We start from the raw sequence: 25,457 nt of genomic DNA on the forward strand, positions 1-25,457 counted from the left end.
GGCCATCAATTTAAGAGACAGACTTTATTCGTCGCTTTTTCTTCTTGCTCTCAGCTTTTGCCCACACACATAAACCCAGATGACACAAACACATCTCCTAGCACCTCATTCAGCCAATACTCTCTTTTTCATTTATCTGACTGTGTGTTTGTGTGTGTGTGTGTGTGTGTGTGTCTGTATGTGTGAACATATCTGTGTTATTCATATAAACCTTGCACAGGCTTTGCATATATTTGAGTGATCTCCTTCCAGGGCTCTGGCTGATTCTGGTTGGACTAAACCAATGAGGAATGCTTTTATGAAAGAGCTACAAACATTCTTCTAGCTCAAAAATTTGACAGAGAAAGAAAAAAGAGATGAATTGGAGGATGGAGAGAGGGGAGTTGAGGAGTTGGCTACAACCAACTAAATCATGGCCACGGGACAGCGACTAGGAATGTCACTGACAGAATATAAAACACTGCATGTACCTGGTTGGCTCTCGCCCATCCACTACACACTCTTGCAATCACATTGTCTGTGTTCCACATAATGAAGAGACCATCAACCATCTCCTGTCTAGATGGAATAGAGAGTTAAATGGAAGTGGGAAGAGAGGAAGGATGGGGGAAGGGAAGGAAAGATTGAAGAAGGATGTGTCGAGATGGAGAGAAGGATAAATGGAGGCATACAGGAAGCAGAGATAGGGAAATATGCTAGACAGGAAGTAGTGAGGACACAATTGGATGTCAAAAAAAAAAAAAAAAACTCTGCAAGTGCCAAAATTAAAGGTGCACTTAGTATCAGTTGTTTATGTTTGCTAATACTTAGTGGCATATAGTTCTCAAATACCGATTGCATTGTAAAAATGCACTAGTCGCAGTCAGCCATGATAAATTTATCCCACTTGTGAAAGCATCCAATTACAAGGGATTTTTGAGATAAAGCAAGTAGGTAATATTCAGCTGGTCATATGATCACAAAATGAATGTGAGCCTAGCACCATTTTCTCTAAAGCCCAGAGTATACTTCTGTTTTGACGTGAACAATTATTTGCATCTGTGTACAGTCAACCGCTAACCTTTCAAAGTATACTTTATTTGACTGTGTGTGCATACAGAGGCGGTTGTCACATACACGCTACGACTGCTATGAGATACTGGACTATTTATTTTCAAGAGTTTAGACCCATAAAGATGTCTTGATAGTCATTCAGACTCAAGTTATACAAATGCAGGTTTGTCCAGACCTCCTCTCACATGCAATTCTTGTTGTGCACTGTTGTTGTTACCGCATTTGTCTCCTTTTGTTTAGCGGTGATTTCATCTTCTTCTAGCTCTTCTTTGTGACAGCCACAGCTCAACTGTGAGTGTTGCCACCTTGTGGACCCACTAATTAGTGCAAATAATTCCAGGCGCATACTGCACGTTCAGAGTATGCGCAGTTAGAAAACCCGGGCTGCACGGGTTCAGTACTCGAGCACTCTGCCAAAGACAAAATTTGCGTCAAGCGTTTTAGCGTTCACATCTGACTGAAGAATACTTTGTGCTTAAAAGAATATTCTGGGTTCAATACAAGATATGCTCAATCGACAGCATTGGTGGCATAATACTGATTACCACAAAAAAGTATTTTAGACTTTTCCCTCCTTTTCTTTAAAAAAAGCAAAAATCTACACTACCGATCAAAAGTTTAGAAACACTTACTTTTTTTCACATTTTAGAATAATTGGAAGGTCATCAAAACTATGGAATAACATAAATGGAACTATGGGAATTATGTTGTGAGTAAACAAAATCCAAAATAAATTAAAACTGTGTTATATTTTAGCATCTTCAAAATAGCCACCCATTGCCTAGAATTTGCAGACATGTACTCTTGACATTTTCTCAACCAACTTCTTGGGGTATCACCCTGGGATGCTTTTTAAACAGTATTGAAGGAGTTCCCATCTATGTTGGGCTCTTATTGGCTGCTTTTCTTTATTATTTGGTCCAAGTCATCAATTTCAAAAAATTACATTTTAGTTTTATAATGAAATAAATTAATATGGTGGCACAATTATATTTTTGTATACAAATCTATTTTCAAACATTTAAGCATACGCCTTCAGATCAAAAGATTTTTAAGATCATGAAACTTTCGACCGGTAGTGTAGGTTACAATGGAAGTGAATGGAGCCAGTCCGTAAACATTAAAATACTGTTTTTCAAAAGTACAGCAACAAGACATAAACAGAAAATGTGTTAACATGATTTTAGTGAGATAAACTCACTAATATTTTCTGTGTAAAGTTATATCCAATTTTACAACTTTGTTGCCATGACAATGTAATTTCTACAAACCCTAAAACGACGGTAAAAAGACTATTTAAACAACTTTACAGCTCAAATAATACATGAGTTTTAACAGAAAAATTAATGTAAGTGCTTTTATAAAAGTATTAGCTTTACATTTCTGACTTTAAACCCTCCAAAAAATTGGCCCCATTCACTTCCATTGTAAATGCCACAGGGTAACCTCGATTTTTGCTTTTTTATGTTGAAATACCTGCCTTTCTGTTTGAAGAAAAGAAGGGAAAAGTCAAAACACATTTTTGTAATAATCAACAATATGCCTCAAATGCTGTCAATTAGGCTTAACTTGTACTGAACCTGGAATATTCCTTTAACCCTCATGTATTGCTTGGTCATTTTTGACCTAAATAAATTTGTTTCTTCAATAAAACTGGTTTTCTTTATCTGACGGGTATGAGACTTGGTGACTTTTTGTCCATTTGATATCTGAACACACACAAAGAATTTGGAGTTGATTCGATCAGTCCTAAGTGGTAGAATAAAAAAAAAGTTACACTTGTACTGGTCATGGTCAAAAGTGACCGCCATAGGAAATGAATGGCGAACACTAAAAATCACAGATTTTTTTTCCCATTATTTATTATATAAAATCTAAAAAAAACAGCCACAATGCAGAAAAAACACACACATACATGAAGGGGTAAGACTACCAAATATCAAGAGTGCAAAACACACAAACACACATAAACAAAACTGAACTGGTCAGACTATAAAACAGAACCATTTTTTTTTTTTTTTCTAATTTGTCAAAAAAATCTATAAATCAGCCACAATGCTGAACACAAATACACCAAAATGAATTGGTGAGACCATAACACATTTACAATGCTGATCAAACACACACACACACACACACACACACACATCTTGTTACAACCAGAGATAAATTAGGTTATTACTTGTTATTCTACTCATTTCAAGTAATTTTTGGAAGAAATCCGCACACACACACACACACTCTGTCTTGGGTTGGCAGCTGCACTCAGTATGTTTTTCCTCATTAGAAAGGCTTCACACATAAAACAATGAATAGCACTTAGAAAAATATTTAGAATTATACACACTCACATACAGTAGTTCTAACATGCATCCAAACTCCTTAAAGCTCTGAGCTTTCAAGAAGTCAAACAGGGCCATTTGTTTGCTTTCACTCATAATGAGTCCAAAATTTCATTAGAGATGAGAGCCAGAGAGCATCAAGCCTCTCTGTAGGCTGAACGGCACCCATGATTTCTCTTTTCTCATTGTTGCCGCCAGTACACGGAGAGACTATAAAGATGTAATCAATAGATTCTAAATCAAATTGGTTTTCATATTTGTTCCTCTCAATATATAATGTGCAATCATGGACTGCATGGGCCTGCAGTCTGATTTATTTGATTATCGGGGACATGACTGTTGGGAAGACGTCAGCCTTGTTTGTTTTATAGCAGGTCTGTTAAATGATTGAGAGAATGAATGTTTGTCAAAGAGTGAAATATAAAGATGATACAGAGACAAACATTGTGAGGCACACAAACACTGGCGCAAACACACATTCTCAGTGGAAAATGCCATCAACTACCACAGCAGGGTGGAAAGCAATGAGACTGTTGTATTGCCAGAAACGCTCAAGCAAAACACACTGAATTTGAGATTTCCTGGCTTCACTCTCCAGATATATTACACACTTCTATGTGGATGCTAAACAACATATACATATATTCATGATACACATGCATTATTCACAAGAGAGACAATTTCATGCAACACATGTGTAGGCTATATGGAGTCATAAAGTTTAAATGCATATGTGTATATGACAATGTCGTAAAAGTGTAGTGGGTTCTCAACTGACAAAAATGAATTTCTAGTTCAATTCACATGGCAGCCTAACGACACATTGAGCGCGTTTACACGCACGGTCTTACTAGGATTATGCTTCAAAAAGTCGACAATGACTGTGGTCATGTAAACGCATTAAACTGATTTTCTTTATCTGCATAAGGTCATAAACCACTTAAGAATAAACCGAATGGTACTGTGATGCATGTAAACACCTTTACCGGCGTTCTTACCAGCTCATCCAATGTACGCAAGTGTTGTGCACCTCTTCACGGTTTGACATGAAGAGCAAAGTATAACTCGATTATTTCAAATCTCACTTAAAGGTGGTTTTCTTGCTTTGTCTGATTTTTTTGTGTTTTTTTTTTTTTTAGTTATGAGCGTACTGGTGTGCATGTAAACGAACATGTCCAGATCATATAAGTATGTACGTAAATAGAAAAATAACATTTTGGATAAAGAAAATGAAGCCTATTTTTTCCATGGTGGCATTATTTATTTTCGTGACAATTAGGCACATTAATGCCACAAATGCCGTAATGAGTCAAAACATTTTTGTATTTTTTTAGTAGCCTTCTTCTTATTGATGATTCTCATTACTATAATACAGTAATTAGTATTGAAAATACTGTAATACAATGATTTTTAATTAAAATCAGCATAAATTAAAAGCAGTACAACAAAAACTTCCATTATGTATGAGAACTTTAAATTTCAAATACTACATCATTATTTTTCACATTATGGTCATGAGCAAAATTTGGTAAAATGTGCTTAATTGTCATGAAAGTAGTCACAATGCAAAAAAGAAAAAAAAAGAGGCTTCATTTTCTTTCTGCAAAATATAATTTAATATTTTTTCTTTCATCTTGAGGTGAAAGAAGATATTATTTGCTGGTTTCATGAGATTCACCCCATTAACTTTGTTCCAAAAACTCGCACTCGTTACAATGACATGTAGCCTTCTCACAAACACATTGAGCAGTAGTTGTTTTGCACTGGAGTTGCTGTAAATATCCCATCTCTACAATAAACTGTTTTTCTGTTCTTCCTTGTTCTGCTGTCACACTTTCAGTGTTGATGGAGAGAGAAAGTAATAGAGATTAAAAGAGACAGGAAAGATGGAGTGATTGATCCATCTCTGTGGTTTAGTATTAGTGATGGCAAGAGAGGAGAGATGGGATTGAGAGTTCAGTCTCTATGAAGAAAATCTACTTTACTCTGGAGATCTCCAGTTACTGGCTTCTAAATTCTGAGACATTGAAATCTATCAATCAGTCTATCTATCTATCTGTCTGTCTGTCTGTCTGTCTAGGGTACAATGGGGCTAAAAAAATCCACACCTGGGATAAAAGGCTCCCTCACATGGGGTAAAAGGCTCCCAGGGGGGTTAAATTGATATAGTGTAGATAATGGGGCAATAGTTATAAGGCACAATTTGTCAACTTATAGGCAAATACTGAGACAGCAAGATGCTTTTTTGAGTAACAAATTAAGATAATGCTTATTTAAAATAACCACTTTAGAAAAGGGTGCATAATTTCTTGATCATTTCAATCACATTTGACATTTCATTACATCTCAAGTATTCTATAAACAAACTAATCTCTATTATGATTATAGTCAATGTGAGCCCACTTGGGACATTTTTCATAACAAATCTATTCGCCCCACTTAAGAAAAACAATGTGTTTAGCCCCAGCAACGGGGGGCTTTTTACCCCAAATACTATCCTTTCACTTACTAGGCAGTTATTGATTTATATATATATATATATATAATCACTTTAAACAAAATTGAAAATGGGAAATATGTATTTTGTTTCAATAATAAATGTGATAATTTCCAGGATATTCATTAGCAACAGAAATTTACAACATTTTAAAAAATATTAAATATTAGAACAAATTGCCTCAAAATCAACCTTTAGACATTACGCGCAATGATCTCATGGAAGAGGAAAATTTTGGTCAGTCGGTTAGTCAGTCTGTCTGTCTGTCTGTCTATGTATCTTTCCTTTCTACAGTTCTTCTGTACTGTTAATTCTTCCTGCCAAATTAGAATTTCAGTCCCGGCCAAATCCTGTCCTGTGCGTTTAATTGTGAGCATTAGGCCTCTTCTGCTGCCATCAATGGGGTTGGCACTCTCATGTGGATAGGACACGGTCTTCTGGTCAAATGCCAGCTGCACCTTAGCAAACAGGCTAGAAAGAGCAGCCTCAATCATGAGTAGAGCTGTCTTTATGAGATGTACTGTTACAGAACAACAGACCTTTGTCAACCCTGTCAAAACATGACAAGAGGCCAGTCCACTTTTTGCAGCAGCATTGTGACACAGTTAGTTCTCACACTTATCATCGGCCCATACTCTGTAACACTAGACTAAAATGTAACGTAAATGTAATGTACACCTCACATTAGTGGAGCAGAGCTGTTTGAAGTAACAGTGCCTATTGTAAAAAAAGAAAAAAGTAAAGTGTGTGTTAAATCCTACAAAAGCATCCTGACATTTTAGGGTAAAGATGTATAGGACAATTTCATGTTGACTTATATATATATATATATATATATATATATATATATATATAAGTCAACATGAAAACAATACTGATCCTATTTTTTTTATTTTTTTTTTTATACACATTGCTGGTCTTATTGTGAATGATTCATCAGTGCATGTTATTCCATAAAAATAAAAAAAATCTTTGTAATCTTTCATCAAATATAGTTACTTCAAAACAGCTTTTCTTTTTTGGCTGACATCACCTGGGCTGTAAGCATCGATATTAGCTAAAGGGAAAATGATATAAAAAAAGGAATGCCGGTTAACGTTAATGTACTAAAGGTTACAGCAATAATAGCATAAAATGGTAGATTTTAAGATATATTACTGTTGGTGTACATCGAGATGATGAACTTGAGCTTTAGCCTCCACATTCCGGTCAAAAAGCCTCCTCAAAAGTGTGTTGAGAAATGTGGAAACCGTGTTTCCCACTCAAGCAGAGCATTTACCGTACAATACATAAATCTATCTCTGTATCTTTACATGCACATATTTTACAACGTGTAGTCCAAACAGATTGCTGAACCCAACTGTTGAGGCCTTAATTTTTTCTATCCTCATAAAAGAATTTAATGAATTAACTACAAAAGCTATTTTGCCTTTTGACTCGCAATTAAAAGTTTTAAACTATTAGACATCTATATATGCCTGAAATCAAGAGCACAAATAACAAATGTTGAGTTAGATTGATGTATAAATCACATTAAATCTGACCTGGTAGTTCGCCCATTGGAAAAAATCAGATAGGTATTTGATTTATTTCCACATATGAAAGTGGCCCAGATCGGATTCGAAAAAGTCAAATTCAGCGAGCTTGTGGCTGTTCACATGTGAGTGAAAAAATCAGATTTGGGCAACTTTCAGCTGCAGTGTGAACGTAGTCGAAACACCACTTTTCACATTCCAGTCAATTACTGATGAATAAAATCTATAAAGTCCTACCATACTTTTTTTCCCCTTATTTATGAGTTTGGCAGTCGCTTTTGTGCACAGCAACTTATAGTGCATTTTAGGTATGTCACATTATGGAAGTAAAATGGGTTTCAGGTTGACTTTAAAAAGCTAAAGTATGAATATGGATAAGTATAAGATGAAAATTGCATATTTAGAGTCCTTGTTGATTCAATTTTGCATTAGTTTTAACTGAGTTTTACCACATACATTACTACTTTTGACTGAGCTGTGAAGTAACTTTTTTTTTTTTTTTTTTTCAGCAATAGTTGTTCAGCAATAGTGCCTCACCTCCATATAGTGCAACATTATGCAGTATTGGGAATAATATGTGTTGTTTTTTTTTTTTTGGTTCTTCTACAATATAGTCACCCTTTGTCGTCGCTTTATATTTATTCTAATTCAGAGGGTGACAATACTGTATGTGTGATCGACATAAATCTCTGAGTGTGTGTGTGTGTGTGTGTGTGTGTGTGTGTGTGTGTGTGCACTTCTGTGTATCCCAAAGCCCCACTGTGCCCCTGCTACCAGATTTGGGTTAAGGGAAAATCACCCACCATGCGTCACACAGAATCTATCCCCCCTCCCAGCTAATATAGCTTTGATTCAATTTCCATTTTCATGGAGTCATTTTGCCCCTCTTTTATAGAAGTTTATAAAATATATAGTGTATTTTTTAAGCATTCTGCATAACATTATAGTTTCTATTGTATAGATGTGATCAGGGGAAGAAGACTGAATAAAACATTCATGTCAGGGGCCATTTCTTCAGTGACATTTGAAGCTGTATCTATCATCGCACTCTCGTGCTCTCTCTCTCTTACTCTTGTGGAGTCGGGGGAACAAATGATGGTGCAGTGTTTAACCGCGGCCTCCACAAATAAAATCCCAATTCTGCCTTCACATTATTGCTCGCCGGCTAGTCGATGGAATACATTTTCCAGAGATAAAAGTCAAATTGAAATGTCGCTTAGTTGCGCGTGTTTCTGTATGTATGAGGGTGTGTGAATTTGTGGAAATTTAAACATGTCAGAAAAATTTACATTTCTGAATATTTCACCTTAGCCTTTGACATACAAAACAGTAATGTAAAGCAGAGCTTCATGGAATCTCCAGTGCCATAATTTCTCTTTGCAAAGAATTTGCACAGTGATTTTAGCTTACAGGCATAGAAAGCAAATGCAAAACGCATGCAAAGCAACAAATGAATAAGGGCAAGCATAATGGAAGTTTTCAAGCTGAGTAATTTATTTATTTTTGAAGCACTCCTGTCATGTTGATTTGTAAAGGTTAGAGACCAATGTAAATGTTCAATTGAGCTATCTGGTGATTACTATATATATATATATATATATATATATATATATATATATATATATATATATATATATATATATATATATACACCGATCAGCCACAACATTAAAACCACCTGCCTAATGTTGTGTAGGTCCCCCTCGTGCTGCCAAAACAGCGGCAACATGCATCTCAGAATAGCATTCTGAGATACTATTCTTCTCACCACAATTGTACAGAGTGGTTATCTGAGTTACCATAGACTTTGTCAGTTCGAACCAGTCTGGCCATTCTCTGTTGACCTCACTCATCAACAAGGCATTTCCATCCACAGAACTGCCATTCACTGTATGTTTTCTGTTTTTGGCACCATTCAGGGTAAATTCTAGAGACTGTTGTGTGTGAAAATCCCAGGAGATCAGCAGTTACAGAAATACACAAACCAGCCCATCTGGCACCAACAATCATGCCATGCTCCAAATCACAGAGATAAAAAAAATTTCCCCATTCTGATGGTTGATGTGAACATTAACTGAAGCTCCTGACCCGTACATGCATGATTTTATGCACTGCTGCCACACGATTGGCTGATTAGATAATCGCATGGATGAGTGTTGGTGCCAGATGGGCTGGTATGAGTATTTCTGTAACTGCTGATCTCCTGGGATTTTCACACACAACAGACTCTAGAATTTACTCCAAATGGTGCCAAAAACAAAAAAGATCCAATGAGCAGCAGTTCTGCTGATGGAAACGCCTTGTTGATGAGAGAGGTCAACAGAGAATGGCCAGACTGGTTCGAACTGACAAAGTCTACGGTAACTCAGATAACCACTCTTTACAATTGTGGTGAGAAGAATAGTATCTCAGAATGCTATTCTGAGATGCGGGTTGGCGCTGTTTTGGCAGCACGAGGGGGACCTAGACAATATTAGGCAGGTGGTTTTAATGTTGTGGCTGATTGGTGTGTATATATATATATATATATATATATATATATATATATATATATATATATATATAGTATTGTTACATAGATTACATTCAGATCTGGATCCAAATTGAAAATGATTGAATAAAAACTCCACCTACCATCAGTGTAGTTGGAAAACTTTGCAAACACCACTTTATACTGACAGCAACAAAACCCCATTGCTTTTAAGCATGTCTTTTACACAATCTTCTTTCTGGGGTATCCATCAAAATGTAGCCTAAATAGCCAGTTCCTTCCAGTCGTACCTTAAAGTCCTTTTTAGTTTGAAATGAGCTCCTTTTTATTTACATCACATTAATGTAATAAACAATAAAGGATATTTTAGAAATGGCGAGAATTTGAGCAGCAGAAGAAGATCTCTCTTCTCTCCACGTGTGAACGCGTATCATGGCAGACTCTTTTAAAGAGGGGAGGAGTAACAACACACACATACACACTCACACACACTCGCTCCGCCATGCTTGTACGGAGGCTATGCTCTTGTCGCTGCTCTCTGACCCCAGTGGCAGTCCTTTCTTCCTCCACTGCGGTCTAGACTCACTCCCCCTCTCCGCCAGTCAGAGCGAGACTCGCCGTCTGCCCGCGCTGCTTTTCCCGCGTCTCGCCGCTGCGCTCCTCCAGCTCGCCGGAGGGTCTCCCAGGGTCGAGGGTCCTGCCCCTGCCCGTCTCCGAGTGCCACCCCTTCGGCTACAGACATCTGCATTTCCCGGCGTGTATGGAGCAACATCCTTAGAGGTGGGCGAGAGAGAGAGAGAGAGAAAGAAAGAGAGGAATTCACGAATTATGCGTTGAACAGCTTGGAAATTCACGTTTAGATAGGGAGAGAATAACAAAATAGACACAAAAGGGTTAGAGGTGGCTTGTCATTGACGGAGCGAGAGCAGCGGTGTCAGCGCGGCCACTCACCCGGGGAACGAGCACCCTTCACGGTGGCCGCGTTAGACGCAAATACACGCGAGTTTGCGCGTATGGTGCGTTTTTAACTCGAAATGTCGGTGATGTTGTAGTATGGGGTGACACAGGTTCAACTTGATCTCTTTTGCTCTGACTGAGACTGGTCTATAGAGCATAGCCCGTATTTGAAATATGAATTCTAGCCTTTATTTTGATCGTTCCCTCGCATTATTCAGCTGGAAAGCAGAAAAGAGTTGAGCGTAAAATAACACGGGCTTTATCTATTAAATGCAGTGGCAGGGTTCTAGGCAGCTATGCTAGTGGTGGCTAGCTAGCTAAGGTGAGGATGTTTGCAGAATAAGTGAGGCATTGAATATGAATATTTATTATGCAATTCTATGCACTTTAATTAAGTCCACATTTTTTTTTCTTCACATTAAGCAAACTATATTGCCTGTATAACTAATTGTAAACATAAAGATATTTATATATTTTATGGGATTTAATAGATATTTTAGTATTGTTACGTTTGAAGAAGGAAGTTGAGAAAAGAAAACTGATACAGCTGCATAAAGTAGATTTTATTAGCTGCTTTGTTAGTGAGGCGTTCTATTCAGAACCGAATGGAAACAATGTAACTGTAATAAACACAATTTATAACGTAACAAACGCGCCGAGCGGAAGTCCTCATTTAGACAGTTTAGAACAGTTGGTGTTATTGTATGAATGGACGGTTTTTTTGTGAGGGTTGAGAGACAGTAGTTCAGTATTGGTTTAACAGTGACAGGGGCAGGTCGCGATTAATGTACTGCGATGAGTACAAAAACAAACTTACCAAAACTTTATATTTTCTCCAGTACACCCCCAATTACTTAAAAGAAATGTTTAAATATATTGAAATGTTTTGATATTAACAGTTGTGCTCAAGTGATTAGTGGTGTCAGTTTAAATGATTAGTTTTTGACCACACTGAAAAAATTAGTAAGATTTACTTAATTTCTAATGTGCAAGTTTTTGCACACAGTTTTTCTAAGTGTATCTTAATGGTATAAAATTAAGTAAAATCTACTTAACTTCCTGACATAATATTGATTCAAGTGAGTGAGTAAATGTAACTTAAACATTTTAGTAAATACAGTAACTTGTACTTACAAATATGATATACATTGGACTTCAATAAACGTAGTAAAATTAACAACACACTCTCACGGCGAAATTGTCGGGATTCCTGCGACTTTTCTAAATTTGGCTAATTGGTATGATATCGTCGCGACTGCACTCGTTTGAATTCCTACGACTTTCACTACAGCCAATGATGTCGCTGAACATCGTTTCCATCTAATACGCGAAAGTTACTTGCTTCTGTCACACACATAGCTTCCTATCATGTTTACACACTCTACTGATTGGTTAAGTTTAGATAAGGGGGTTGGGCAAGGGCATAATATTAATAAGCATGTCCTTAACGCCTTGTGCGTGAAACCCGCGCTTACTTCCTGGAATTTGCACGTGATGAAGTCGTACGACTTTATGCGAACTAAATCGCGCGACATCACACGAAATAGCCACCTTGTAAATTATGTATGACTTTTCATGAGATCGGGTTGAAATGAACAACATCACCTTGCATTACTGGTTATAGAAAGAAGATATAACGCTGTACACGCAGATTTCAACAATTGGTGCACAAAACATGATGACAGTGACAATCAACAGATAATTTTTTTTATCTTGAATGGGTAATTTTGAGTAGATAATGTACTTCAGACTGCACAAAAAAAGAATGTAATGTATGATGTAAAAAATGTAACAATAAAAATGGTGAAAAATAAACTTGTAAGCAGTGAAATAATGCATGCTCATTAATTATTAAAGCACAGTGCATGCTGGGAAAACCAGCTTCGAAAAGTTAGGTGAAATTTACTTATTTTATTTACCAGTGAAATTTACTCAAATCAGCAAATAGGCCTAAATATGACAAGGTTTTCTACTTTAGGGCAGATACATTGTAAAGGCAACAAACAATCATAAATAATATTTATTTAAAAGCTAGAGCATAAAGAATTTACTTTGAATGTAGAATTTAGTTAATATATTCAAGTTCACACTTTAACTTATTCAGTGTAATTAGTACTAAACCTTTTCTGCTATATTTACTTCACCACAAAATCTTTTTTTTTACATAGATTGATACGTTGTTTCAGTAATTTCTGAAAGTACTGTTTCATTAGAGTTTTGTAAGTTCTGTAAAAGTTAATAAGTGGAACTGGTGTGCATATTGGGTTCTGAGGCAATTCTGACCATTATTTCTGCATGAAATATAATACAAATGATGAAATTTTAATGGCTTTGTCATAATAAGTGTGACATCATAGTAGCATTGTGTTTTCCTGTTTTTATTTTATTTTATGGAAATATCAGAAATTCTCATTGATACAGTTTTGCCTGAAAAACATCAGTCTACGTAAATATTTACATAGATGTAGAAATCAAAATTAATAAAATCTGTTAAATATTTTGTCAGGTAACCTTAAAAATGTGCTTCATGTAGCAACATCTACCTCAAGTAAGCTGGCTCTAAAGCATATACAATACTTTAATACGGTTTCCAGAAAACAAATCTTTTCTAATTTAAATTTACACATATTCCACAATCCAAATCAAAGTGATTAATCTTGCTCTCCTCTGTTGCAGTTTAGTAATTCCCTGCATTTCACAGTAGGAGTTTTGGTCATTTCTTTGGTCTTTCAATCTATTTTTTCTTTGTATTACTCATAATACAGTCTTTTAACTCTCACTCTTTCTTTACAGGTAGTAGTTTTTCTCCACACTGGCGCTATCAAGGATTCTTTTCTGCATTTAAGGGGTGGTTTTGAAGGATGCCGACTGTGTGGGTCGCTCCAGGATCCTGGTGAAGTGTCTCATGTGTGACGCAGAGAAAGAATGGCCCACGGAATGCCGTCACAAGGCAAAGTGATCATCTCGGTGGACGAGTACAGCTCCAACCCCACGCAGGCCTTCACCCACTACAACATTAACCAGAGCCGCTTTCAACCACCACACGTGCATATGTGAGTAACCAGGGGGAAATGGCCGAAAAACGTTGTCCTGCACAAGTCAACGTGGCTTGTTTCAAGATCATTTTTATGCTCTTACTTTGTGATTTAGAGTTGTTGTACGTTTCGTTTTTATCTTTCTTGTTGGTGTGATTTTTTAATTCCTTAGCTATGCTGTTTTGTGCACACTTTCAAATCACATGAGCCAATCTGTCAAATCATACACTTTTCCTAAGCTACAGTCATAGTATCTCACTTCCCTTTTATGTCTAATATACATTTTCCTGAATTAGAAAACTTTATAATAAGTTTGGACTACATCAGACACAAAATACCTTTAATAGCTTTATGGTCTACATACAGGGCAGACAGAAATAGATAGTTACTATTGGGATTTTGAGGCTCTTGGTTTTTATATTGCCCTCAGCTGTGGCTTTGAATCACAGTATTTTTATCAAAATAAATTGTCATGCACTGCATTTTGTGCAATTTAAAACTGGGTTGTTCACTCCACGTGTAGTGGTTTGTGGTTTGGAGGGAAAAGTCTTCATGGCGGATGCACTGTTCAAGCATTATTCATCATCGCGGCAGCTGTGTAGCGTCTCGGCTATGTATTTTTTTTTATTCTTTTGGACTGCTGAATGTGATATTACAATTACTACTCTGGCATGGTGGTGTTATTACAAAGCTTATACACTACTCCAATTCTCATTTTCTGTGTGATGGACCAAATTTCACAAGATCGGTTCATTTTAAGTATGAACTTGCACTATGGAGACTGAGCTGTTTCAACACACCGATAGATGCAAGTGTTCTTCAGCTGTCACATGAATAAGATTAAAAAGGCTGCATCATTATTTACATCCATTGGTCTTCTTTTGATCGCCCGTGGTTCCTGTGTTTCCTTTCTTGTAGCAGTACTCTTCTCCACTGCTTTCTCCTTAATCACCTTCTTGCTTATAGAGCAGTGTGTTCTGGGAAAGGAAAGGCTTGTATAGATTTGGGAGATAATGATCGTGTTTACCAGAGGCTTGCATCGCTGGACATGAACACAAAACTGCACATTCACTTAAAGAAATGGGATACATTTAGAAAAGGATTTTTTTTTCCCCTCATTCGTTTTCAAAGTCAATATGAAATGGCACTCCCAGTGCATTTTACCTCTGAAGTGTGACGCTTTTCCGAGAGAAACAAGATATTAAATGAGATTGTAGGGCATGACTAGGGCTGGGAGATAAAACGATATAGATATTTACTGAGCAAAAATAAAATCTTCGTTATCGACCGAACACAACAACAACTCCGACATCAGCACCATCGCTGTTTATTTATGTACTGTTTAGTTAAAAGTTGGTTAAAAGTGTCATCCGCTAACTTGTTGACACAGGCAAAAAGGTATTTCTTCTTCTTCTTCTTGTGATGTTTATTAGCAGTTGGCAATCAAAATTATGGCACATTACTGCCACCTACTGAGCTGGAGTGTGGTGTGTCACAAGAAAGTCTTTCAGTGGAGCCAAACGTGCACTGAAGATTATGAAATTGGTGAAATTTCATTGAAAAGAGATCGCACATCTTATGTAGTATTAAATCCTAAACTGAGTATACTTCTTGAACTTTAAATTAAAAGCTTATCCTGTCGAGTTTACTTGTAAACAAACAAGTTATGGTTACATTCATTCTTGAGGTCCAAGAAATACATGTATATGGAATGCATTTCCTCCCCAATTAATGGCATGAAATGTATATCATGGTGATAAATATCGATATCTAACGATATGAAAAAAATAAAATAAAATCACTCAGCCCTAGGCGTGACTTGATTTAATCCATCAGGAATTGATTGGATCTTACAAGTTGGCATCACTCTCCTTAAGAAAAAGGCGACAAAGACAAGACAAAAGACTGTTTCCTTTGGAATAAAGTGCACTGATGAATTGTGTACTATAAGACCAGTTATTAAAAAAGTATATAGGGTAAGTTTTGATTTCATGTTGGCTTGAAATGCAGCCATCATTTTAGTTGGTTTAGCGAGGAATTTTGTTACAGCACACATAAGGCTGTGGGTGCTCCGATGAACGTAGCCATGTTTTTCCTAATCAAGTTACTGTATACACATTGCCCTTGCACATCAACAGCAATTGCACTACGTTCACACTGCAACTGAATGTGGCCCACATCTGATTTTTTTGCTCAAATCTGATTTCTTGTTAGGATGTTCACATGATATTTTAAATGTAGCACATATCAGACACTGGTCTGAACAGCCGACACTCCTAAACTGACCCGTATGCATGTAGCACTCCTTGAGCATACGTATAACAAACTCCGGCATGTTCATTAGTATAGTATGAATGAAATTAAAATTGAAAAAGGAATTATCAGTTTTTAACGCAGATAGGACACATACCTATCTGATAGTATGTCCATGAGTGATGGAGAAAGACCGTTGATGGATAAAGTATTTTTATGTAGTCATTTGCCTTCATATGGTGGAATTTACACCGATCAGCCACAACATTAAAACCACCTGCCTAATATTGTCTAGGTCCCCCTCGTGCCACCAAAACAGCACCAACCCGCATTTCAAAACAGCATTCTGAGATACTATTCTTCTCACCACAATTGTACAGAGTGGTTATCTGAGTTACCGTAGACTTTGTCAGTTCGAACCAGTCTGGCCATTCTTTGTTGACCTCTCTCATCAACAAGGCGTTTCCATCCACAGAACTGCCGCTCACTGGATGTTTTTTGTTTTTGGCACCATTCGGAGTAAATTCTAGAGACTGTTGTGTGTAAAAATCCCAGGAGATCAGCAGTTACAGAAATACTCAAACCAGCCCATCTGGCACCAACAATCATCCATGCGATTTGTCTAATCAGTCAATCATGTGGCTGCAGTGCAGTGCATAAAATCATGCAGATATGGGTCAGGAGCTTCAGTTAATGTTCACATCAACCATCAGAATGGGGAAAAATGTGATCTCATTGATTTGGACCGTGGCATGATTGTTGGTGCCAGATGGGCTGGACTGAGTATTTCTGTAACTGTGGATCTCCTGGGATTTTCACGCACAACAGTCTCTAGAATTTACTCCGAATGGTGCCAAAAACATCCAGTGAGCGGCAGTTCTGTGGATGGAAATGCCTTGTTGATGAGAGAGGTCAACAGAGAATGGCCAGACTGGTTCGAACTGACAAAGTCTACGGTATACGTAGATACGTATCAGATTTATTTCCACATATGAATGTGGGCCAGATCGGATTTGAAAATGTCAGATTCAAAGCGCTTTTGGCTGTTCACACGATCATACAATTAATAAATCTGTGTCACATGAGTGAAAAATGCGGTGTGAATTTAACCCTTGTTAAGACCCTTCAATGTGACCTTGTGAGTCAAAGAGAGACTTCGGAAAGGGGGTCTTTTTTCCTCTGTGTAGCATTCCGACCAAAAACAGACACGATTGTATCAGTTTTGGTTCCTTCCACCTTCTTCTACGTACTCGTTCAATTGTTTTTCATCTTGTTCTCATGGAGCAAATGCAAAGCAACAGAAATCATATGTTCTGATGCTAATCGTGTCACATCATCTTTCGTGGAGTTTGCAGGGTCTTGACTGAATTGTGGAAAGGAAATGCACATCATTCAACTATATCTGTTTTTAGGTTACTTGATTTTTGTATTTAATTTTTTTTATTCAACATCACTGAATCAACCTAAATACATTAGGGTTCACCAACACAACTCATTTTAGATCCAAGTAGAAATAACTTCTTAAGGTGACAGTTGTGCTTTGTGTATAATTTCAGTCACAGGTGTGCTATCCATTTTTGCTTTTTGTAAACTTTATACTTGTTAAGAAATGTAAGATTTAAAGTTTAAAAGTCTTCCATTGAGCTACTTTGTTAAAATGTTCGCCATTAAAAAAATCTAACTAAAAGAGATGACATCTTTGTAAAATGAGTGTGCTAAATTGTGATTGTCCTTCTTTTTTGCATTTGTTTGTGTACTGAATTATGATGGGTCTCTGTTTTACCATATAGGTGCCTTTACACTGCAAGGATGGTTATGAGCGTTGCGTTTATTCTCATGCACAATTGACAGAAAATGATGTACGCTGAGTGTGAATGGCAAAATTCAAGGTAGATCAGATGCAGCATTTCATTTACGCAAAACCTAAAACCTAGTAAGGTTACCTAAAACTTCAATACTTTTCTTTTGCTACCTTGAAAGCACTGCTATTTCTTTTTGGAAATGCAAATCTGGTTGTATTTTTTTGTCTTCATTGACATACATCTGTGAAGGAGGCTCACTCCTTCCCTTCATCCCTTTTTTATTTGCTCCCTCTCTTTCTCTCTCTATCCCCTCTCCTCTTTGTGATTGAAATCGGTTGTTCACCTGCTCCCTCATTACCTTCCCTCTACCTCCACCTTCCACCTGAAATTGGTTGTTGCCTTTTTTCTGTTTAACCTGATCTAGCAGAAATAACCGAGCACGACCCCAGAGGTCCTGTGCCTTTATTTCAGCAGCCCTTCTTAATAAGAGCGTAATTGACTTTTGGCTCTTATGCACATGTTCTGGTCTGTTTTAAGTAAAAAAAAAAAAAAAACACCCAAACACTTTCAAGATTCAAAATACAATCGATTGATTATGACATCACAAAGAGAACAGGTGAAGAGACAATAGTTTTAAAAGTCTACATTTCTTATTTTTATTTTGCATGATTAGCAGTCAACTGACATGGGTTTTTCAATGGCCGATGCATTTTGATACCAATATCTACAGAGAGCGGGGTGGCCGGTAAAATGCGTATATATACATAATACAATTCAGTAAATAAGATGAACACCAAATCCTTTCATTTACATTGTAATTGGGTGATTCTCAGGAAACCTGTCAAGAACATGGTCCTGTTTTACTCCAAAATAAATAAATAAAAGAAACAAGTACAATAACACAATTTACATTGTGACATTATCGTCATGATGATTACGCACAGTGTACCCTCCAATTTGCATTACTGGAATGCAAAAGATTTTGGTACTCCCTTAGAGTTTTGCTGATTTTTATTTTTAAAAATCATTCTACAACGTCTTTGTACTGTAATACAGCACAAAAAAAGACTGTGTTATTGTAATGAGAAAACAATGGAAATTTAATTAAATCACCTTGTTGTGTTTCGTTAATGAGAATTGGGGGTAAAATGTGTTTTTGTCCTGAAAATAATGTCACAATTCACAAATCTTGAATTTTTAAGCCCTAAATGTAGACTTGGTTTTCTTTATGCAAAATTATTATTATTTTATATTTTTATTGATGTTGAGTTAAATATTACCATTTCTTGGCAGGTGTCATGGGAATCACCCCATTTGGCAGATACATTTATCCAAAGTGAATTACAAATGAGGAACATCATAAGCAATTTGCCACTTAAATAAAATGAACAGTTCATTTGCGCTATATTTATTAAACTTTACAAAACAAATTGAAAACAGAAATAGTTTAGTATTCATTGAGAAGGCTGAAGGAGGAAACATTTGGAACTAAAGTTTCTGTTGATCAGACAAGCGGATGCAGTTATTGATAATCTCAGAATGGTCAAATTAATCTGCCTGTCCGATATATCGGTCTATCACTATGAACAGTATTATGCATTTTTTTTTACTATTTGCTAGAGCACTAATTTTGCTGTCTTGAAACAGAAAGACTAAATTACCTCTTTTTTCCTCTCTCTCATTTTTCCCCCGGTTCTCATTGTTCAGCCCTCATCTGCTTTCTATAGCCTAGTTAATTTCTCACCCTCTGAATAATTAAAATACTCATAAAAGTGCAAACCATTTAAGAATTTCAACTCGACGTTCATTTTATTCCAGCCACAGGGATGATGAGGGGCCCTCATCTCGTCCATGTCAAGTTAAACGAATGTAGCACACCTTCCTAACACACACATGCACACAAATAAACCACAGTACAGAAAGCCTTTGTATCGGTTTATTATTCAATGTTGCTTGAATAACGTTGTTTACTTACTTCTCTTCGAAAAAGAGAAAGAACAAGATTGTTGCTGTTAAAGTCTGTTTCTTTTTTTCAGTTTAGAGCAGGGTACAACGTGGCTAAAGGCTCTGCGGGGTAAAAGGCTCCATTGATTTTTTTTTTTTTTCTCTCTTCTCCCAAAACACTAAATAGCATAAAACACCACCACAGTACTTTCCTAAACACTTGTTTGTCACTATGCACTGCAAAATTTTCCTGATCCATGAGATCATTGTGTGTGGTGTCTAAAGGTTTATTTTGAAGCAATATGATCAAATTTGTAATATTTTTTAAAATGTTGCAAATTTCTATAGCTAATGAAAATCCCTGAATTTAATACATTTATTTTGTGACAAAATACTTAGGCCTTGTTCAGACTGCCACTAAAAATTAGATTTTTTGCATATCCAGATTGTATCCAGATGAGTTTTTGATAGTCTGGATAGCCAAAAAAACACATGAAATCTGATTTTTCCAAATCTGATTCAAACCACATCGGGAGGTGGTTTCAAATGCGATTGAAATCTGATTTTTTTCAGATGCGTCTCAGTCCGGATGCTCTGGCTGTTCAAATCGGATTTCAAATGGTCTTTTGCGTCACTCTTAACACGACACACAACAATGATGTTAAAAATCGGTGACTGCAGCACGGAACATCACAATATTTATCAGTCTCCTCCGTCGCACAAGAAAAACTCAGCGACGGAGGAGACTGGTAAATATTGTGTTCTGCACCGCAACTGGACAGGACGCTTATTTGGAGAGCGAGATGATGCACCGCCATTTTTCCCGCATCTGTTTTGAAAGCATCGTCACGTGGGTACGCCTACGTCGTTACCAAAGCAAGCCATGCAGATAGGTTGGTTATGTCTGAACACGCAAATCTGATTTGTTCACTTGCAATTAATAGTGCGGAAAAGATCTGATATGAGAAAAAATCAGATGTGCATGCAGTCTGAACATAGCCTAATTTGTCATTTTCAGTTTTTTGTAAGTTGATTAAATCAAATATTTTTCAGTAACTGTTCAATAAGTGAAAGGATAGTATTTTGGGTAAAAAGCCCCCCTGTTGCAGGGGCTAAAGGCCCCTATTAAACACACTGTTTTTCTTAAGTTCGGCGAATAGATTTGTTATGAAAAATGTTCAAAGTTGGCTCACATTGACTGATCCAATCATAATAGAGATTAGTTTGTTTATAGAATACTTGAGATGTAATAAAATGTCAGATGTGTTTGAAATGAACAGGAAATGGTTGACGTTTTCTGAAGTAGTTATTTGGAGTAAGCACCATCTTAATTTGTTACTCAAAAAAAGCATCTTCCTGTCTCAAAATTATTTGCATTAGTTGACAAATTGTGCCCTGTAGCTATTGGCCCTAAATCTACACAATATCACTTTAAACCCCCTAGGGGCCTTTTACCCCAAGTGAGGGAGCCTTTTACCCCAAGTGAGGCTTCCTCACTTGGGGTAAAAGGCCCCATGCTTGGGATAAAAGGCTCCCTCACTTGGGGTAAAAGGCCCCATGCTTGGGATAAAAGGCTCCCTCACTTGGGGTAAAAGGCCCCATGCTTGGGGTAAAAGGCTCCCTCACTTGGGGTAAAAGGCCCCATGCTTGGGGTAAAAGGCTCCCTCACTTGGGGTAAAATGCCCCATGCTTGGGGTAAAATGCTCCCTCACTTGGAGTAAAAGGCCCCATGCTTGGGGTAAAAGACTCCCTCACTTGGGGTAAAAGGCTCCCTCACTTGGGGTAAAAGGCCCCATGCTTGGGGTAAAAGACTCCCTCACCACCTTTTTTTAAAAACTGAATTTTAATCGAAACAACCTTCAGTTATTATTTATTTTCACACAAATTAAATTTGCTCTATCAATATTCATTCAAAATAAATTCATTTTGATCTTGATACCATTGTGACCAGAAAAATCTAAATATCCTTAAGAAGTGCCTTTAGCCCATTGTACCCTATCTTTGTTTGCTTTTACATTCTTGAATGGCATGCAATAATTCTAAATTTTTTTGCTCTTCTATACGAGGTTAACATGACTAGCCGCCCAGATGCATCACCATACTGTATGCGAACAGGTTTTACCGTACCTGTCTTTTGAGATTAATGGTAGTGGACATTTATGTTCTCTTTCTGGAACACACAAGTGACAAACGACATGAATTGAATGAAGTACGTACACCCGTGTGTGGAGCGTGTAATGGAAGTGCACAGAACTGAAACTATTGGAACATGTGTGTCTTTGCATGGTTGGTAATTGCAGTAAGCACTCTAGCGCACCCCTGTTATGCAGATGTCCTGCAAAATTAGATGAGGAGATCTCTCTGCTCCTCTCTCTCCACCTTTTCTCCCTCATTCCATATTTTCCTCCATCCAAAAGGCATGAACTCTTTCTTTTAGAGGGACCTGTTTTAGCTTGCTTTTCTGTGTGTGTGGATGGCACAGGAGTTCTCAAAGCCTTTGAAATGAGAGAACCCTTGATTAAACTCACACAGCTTCTGTCCACTGAGGCAGCCTCCGCACAGTGTCGTGGAGGTCAAGTGACAATTGACATTGGGCAGGTCTGGGACCTGTACGTTTTAAGTTTTTTTTTATGTCAGCACAGGTGTCCGTGCACTTCTCCTTCAGACAAACAGCACTAGGTACACTCTCGGTACAGAGAGAGAGAGAGGTGAAGATCAACACTGCTCCTGTTTACTCAAGCAGCCACAGTTTCTAAGAATCGATGAGATACAATTTCCCTCTTCTTTTGCTAGCTCTGAATAGATGAATCGCTACAGAACATATTCAGACTCAAATGTGGCTCCATACTTAACATTAGATGTCATTGGTGGATAGCATCATACAAGTCGTAGTGGATTATACAGTATATTTTAATTTCTAGTAGCTGAACTTTTGCAGGGTATACTTTGAAAATTTACACCTTTGGAAACTCTCTCGCAGCTGGTTTCCATGAGACTGAAAACAGCCAGGATTAAATGTCTGATATAAACAGACACTTCCTGCTCTAAAATCAGATGAAAATCTGGATGAGCCAAGTTTGAAATCGTTGAACACTGTAAAAAGTGGCAATATGCAATTGTTACCCTATAAAGCATTTTCTACCTGATTTAACCCTTAAAATTAGTTTTGTTGGTGTAACCATGTATTCAAATTTATTCAGGTTGATTCAAATAATATTTTTGACTTGAATAAAGTTCATTTTGATGTTACCACATTTTTAGGCTAATGTTTTTTAAGTGTAAAATAGCTGGTATACTGTATATATGCACACCTGAAACATACATCAATGGAATTCATTTGTCAAAGTTGTTTGTCAACAGTACACACCATAATGGACTATATTACTTGACAGAAGAATTGTTGTGATTGTTGTTATGAAAAATTATTCATAATAATTCATATTATTTTTCTAAATGCAAAAAGCCACTTGAGCCTGCACGTTACAGTGATTTTACAATGTTTCGTGCTGTGCTAAACAGCACACCTATACCATCGTAAAATGTCATGCACAGCCTCTCGTGGCTTCTTTCTTTACTTTTTAATTGTATTATCTTTTTCTGTGGAAAATAGAATTTCAATTTTATTTCTGTCAAGGGCTGAAGATGTCATTTTGGATTTCCATGATAAGACACTACGGATATGAACAAGAACAGAACCTGTGGATATAAACATATCACACAATGATGTAAAGGGGCGTTCACACTGACAGTGATTTGCACTGAAAAAGCAACTACAATTCATTCATTTTCAAAGATAGCTGATTTTAGGTGACATGAGCAAAACTGACCTCTGGCGATGTAACAAAGTTCAACTTTATGCAATTGAGCAGCAATGCAAAGTGGCGACTATCAATGGGGCTGCAGAAAGTGGAGCTCCTGATACAGCAGTCAAAGAGGAACACCAGTACTTGGGTTGTCACAAAAACAAAATTTCAGTAGTCGGAACCAGAACCAGTAAAATTTCACAATTCTCGATACAAATTTTAAAATCACCAAAAAATGTAAATAAATAAAACATAGGTATTAATATGCCATTGAACCAGTGCTGGGCGGATGAATTGTAATCAGGTACTGACAGAGCATCACATTATAAATGAAAACACTGATAAAAACTTGTATTTAGTACAACACCACTCTTGCTTGTGAGATATTGCTTAAATATAAGTATTATTATTATTATTATTACTACAGTAAATATTACATTGTACCATTACCATACAGTAGTTTTATATTTCTGTTGCGATTTCTTGAATTCTCTCTTACAGCTTTTATTTATGTTTTGGTTTAGCGAACGCTAGCCATCACAGTATGGATGTAACTTTAGCTGTTAACGTTATTTCCATGGAGTCTAACGTTAGCTAGTGTACTTGTTATTCCAAATTCCATTTGTATAACGCTATTGACGTTAGGGCTGTGGGACTACTCGTTTAATGTTACTAACCTTACCAATTTGCCTACGATTACAACATAAGTTGAGCTCCTCACGCCAAACGTTAATGTTACAGAGCTCAACATAAACGCTTGTCCGCTTGTGGACAAGTGGAATTTTGAACGGGTAAGTTAAAGAGAATATTACTTGCCCGACCGGACTAGTAGCCTGATTAAAATCTCAATAACGAATGTTAGCTCAATTTTTAATCATTCCCGCATGTTTCACTTTCAAAATGCGTGGAATTCCCTCTATGGCGTCGCCCTCTCTACCTCTTGCCTTCACTTGTGGTGCAGCGTTCAGCAGCTTGTGAGTGTGAGCAGTGGGGAAGTGCATATTTACTGAACTTTAGATTTGACATGTATAAACCTGTCAATTGGACAAGCGAATGGTGTTGTACCACTTCTCTATAAGCGAGCAATGCGATAAAACTATTGCTCCTGTTTATAATCAACAAAGCTGTCTTCATTGCGAGCGCGCAACACTGGAGAGATCTAATTTTGTCTCGTCACATCGTGGCGCTCCCTCATAATACAGCAAGAAAGGCAGAAATTGCAAAAACGCTTTGTGTAATAATACCATATGTAGAGTGAAGAGAAACGCTTAAAACAGACTTATGCACCCGTTACATCTCTCATCTTTCTAGAGCTCCATCTAATGTATGCATCTGAGGTATTTTTCTCTGCCATGTGAATCAGTCAATTTTAATAAGGATATAACAATATATATTATAATAATATTAATACTACAACATTTATAAATCACACACAATGAAAACATATTATCTATTATCTGTTTTAAATATACAACATAACTGATTTAGCAGCAAGGTTCTCTCAGGATTTTATCTGTTAACATTTTCAATGCATTCTATCAATATTAAACAGCAGTTTTCATACAATAAAATAAAAAGTTGTATATGTTAACATTAGTTCATGCACTATGAACTAACAATGAACAATTGTATTTTTTTTCCAGTAACTAACATTAACTAAGGGGCTGTTTACACGACAACGTTTTCAACTAAAAACTTTTTATGCGTTTTGGCTGTTCGTTTACACGACAACGGCATTTTGGGGC

At 36.9% G+C, this 25,457-nt stretch overlaps 1 protein-coding gene and 1 long non-coding RNA gene across 2 annotated transcripts in view; one reads left to right on the forward strand and one right to left on the reverse strand.

Annotated features, from left to right (window-relative positions):
• Window positions 1-10,234, reverse strand: part of LOC127444955 (uncharacterized) — a 28,690-nt gene extending 18,456 nt beyond the window's left edge. The window contains exon 1 of the long non-coding RNA XR_007897897.1: window positions 10,062-10,234. This is a non-coding gene — a long non-coding RNA (uncharacterized LOC127444955). The remainder of the gene's footprint in view (window positions 1-10,061) is intronic.
• A 188-nt stretch (window positions 10,235-10,422) lies between these two features.
• Window positions 10,423-25,457, forward strand: part of LOC127444890 (metallophosphoesterase MPPED2-like) — an 87,291-nt gene continuing 72,256 nt past the window's right edge. The window contains exons 1-2 of the mRNA XM_051704516.1: window positions 10,423-10,698; window positions 13,669-13,928. Coding sequence (XP_051560476.1) covers window positions 13,801-13,928 — 128 coding nt within the window. The 5' untranslated portion in view covers window positions 10,423-10,698; window positions 13,669-13,800. The remainder of the gene's footprint in view (window positions 10,699-13,668; window positions 13,929-25,457) is intronic.

Source organism: Myxocyprinus asiaticus, chromosome 1 (assembly GCF_019703515.2).
Source record: "Myxocyprinus asiaticus isolate MX2 ecotype Aquarium Trade chromosome 1, UBuf_Myxa_2, whole genome shotgun sequence".
Lineage (NCBI taxonomy): Eukaryota > Metazoa > Chordata > Actinopteri > Cypriniformes > Catostomidae > Myxocyprinus > Myxocyprinus asiaticus.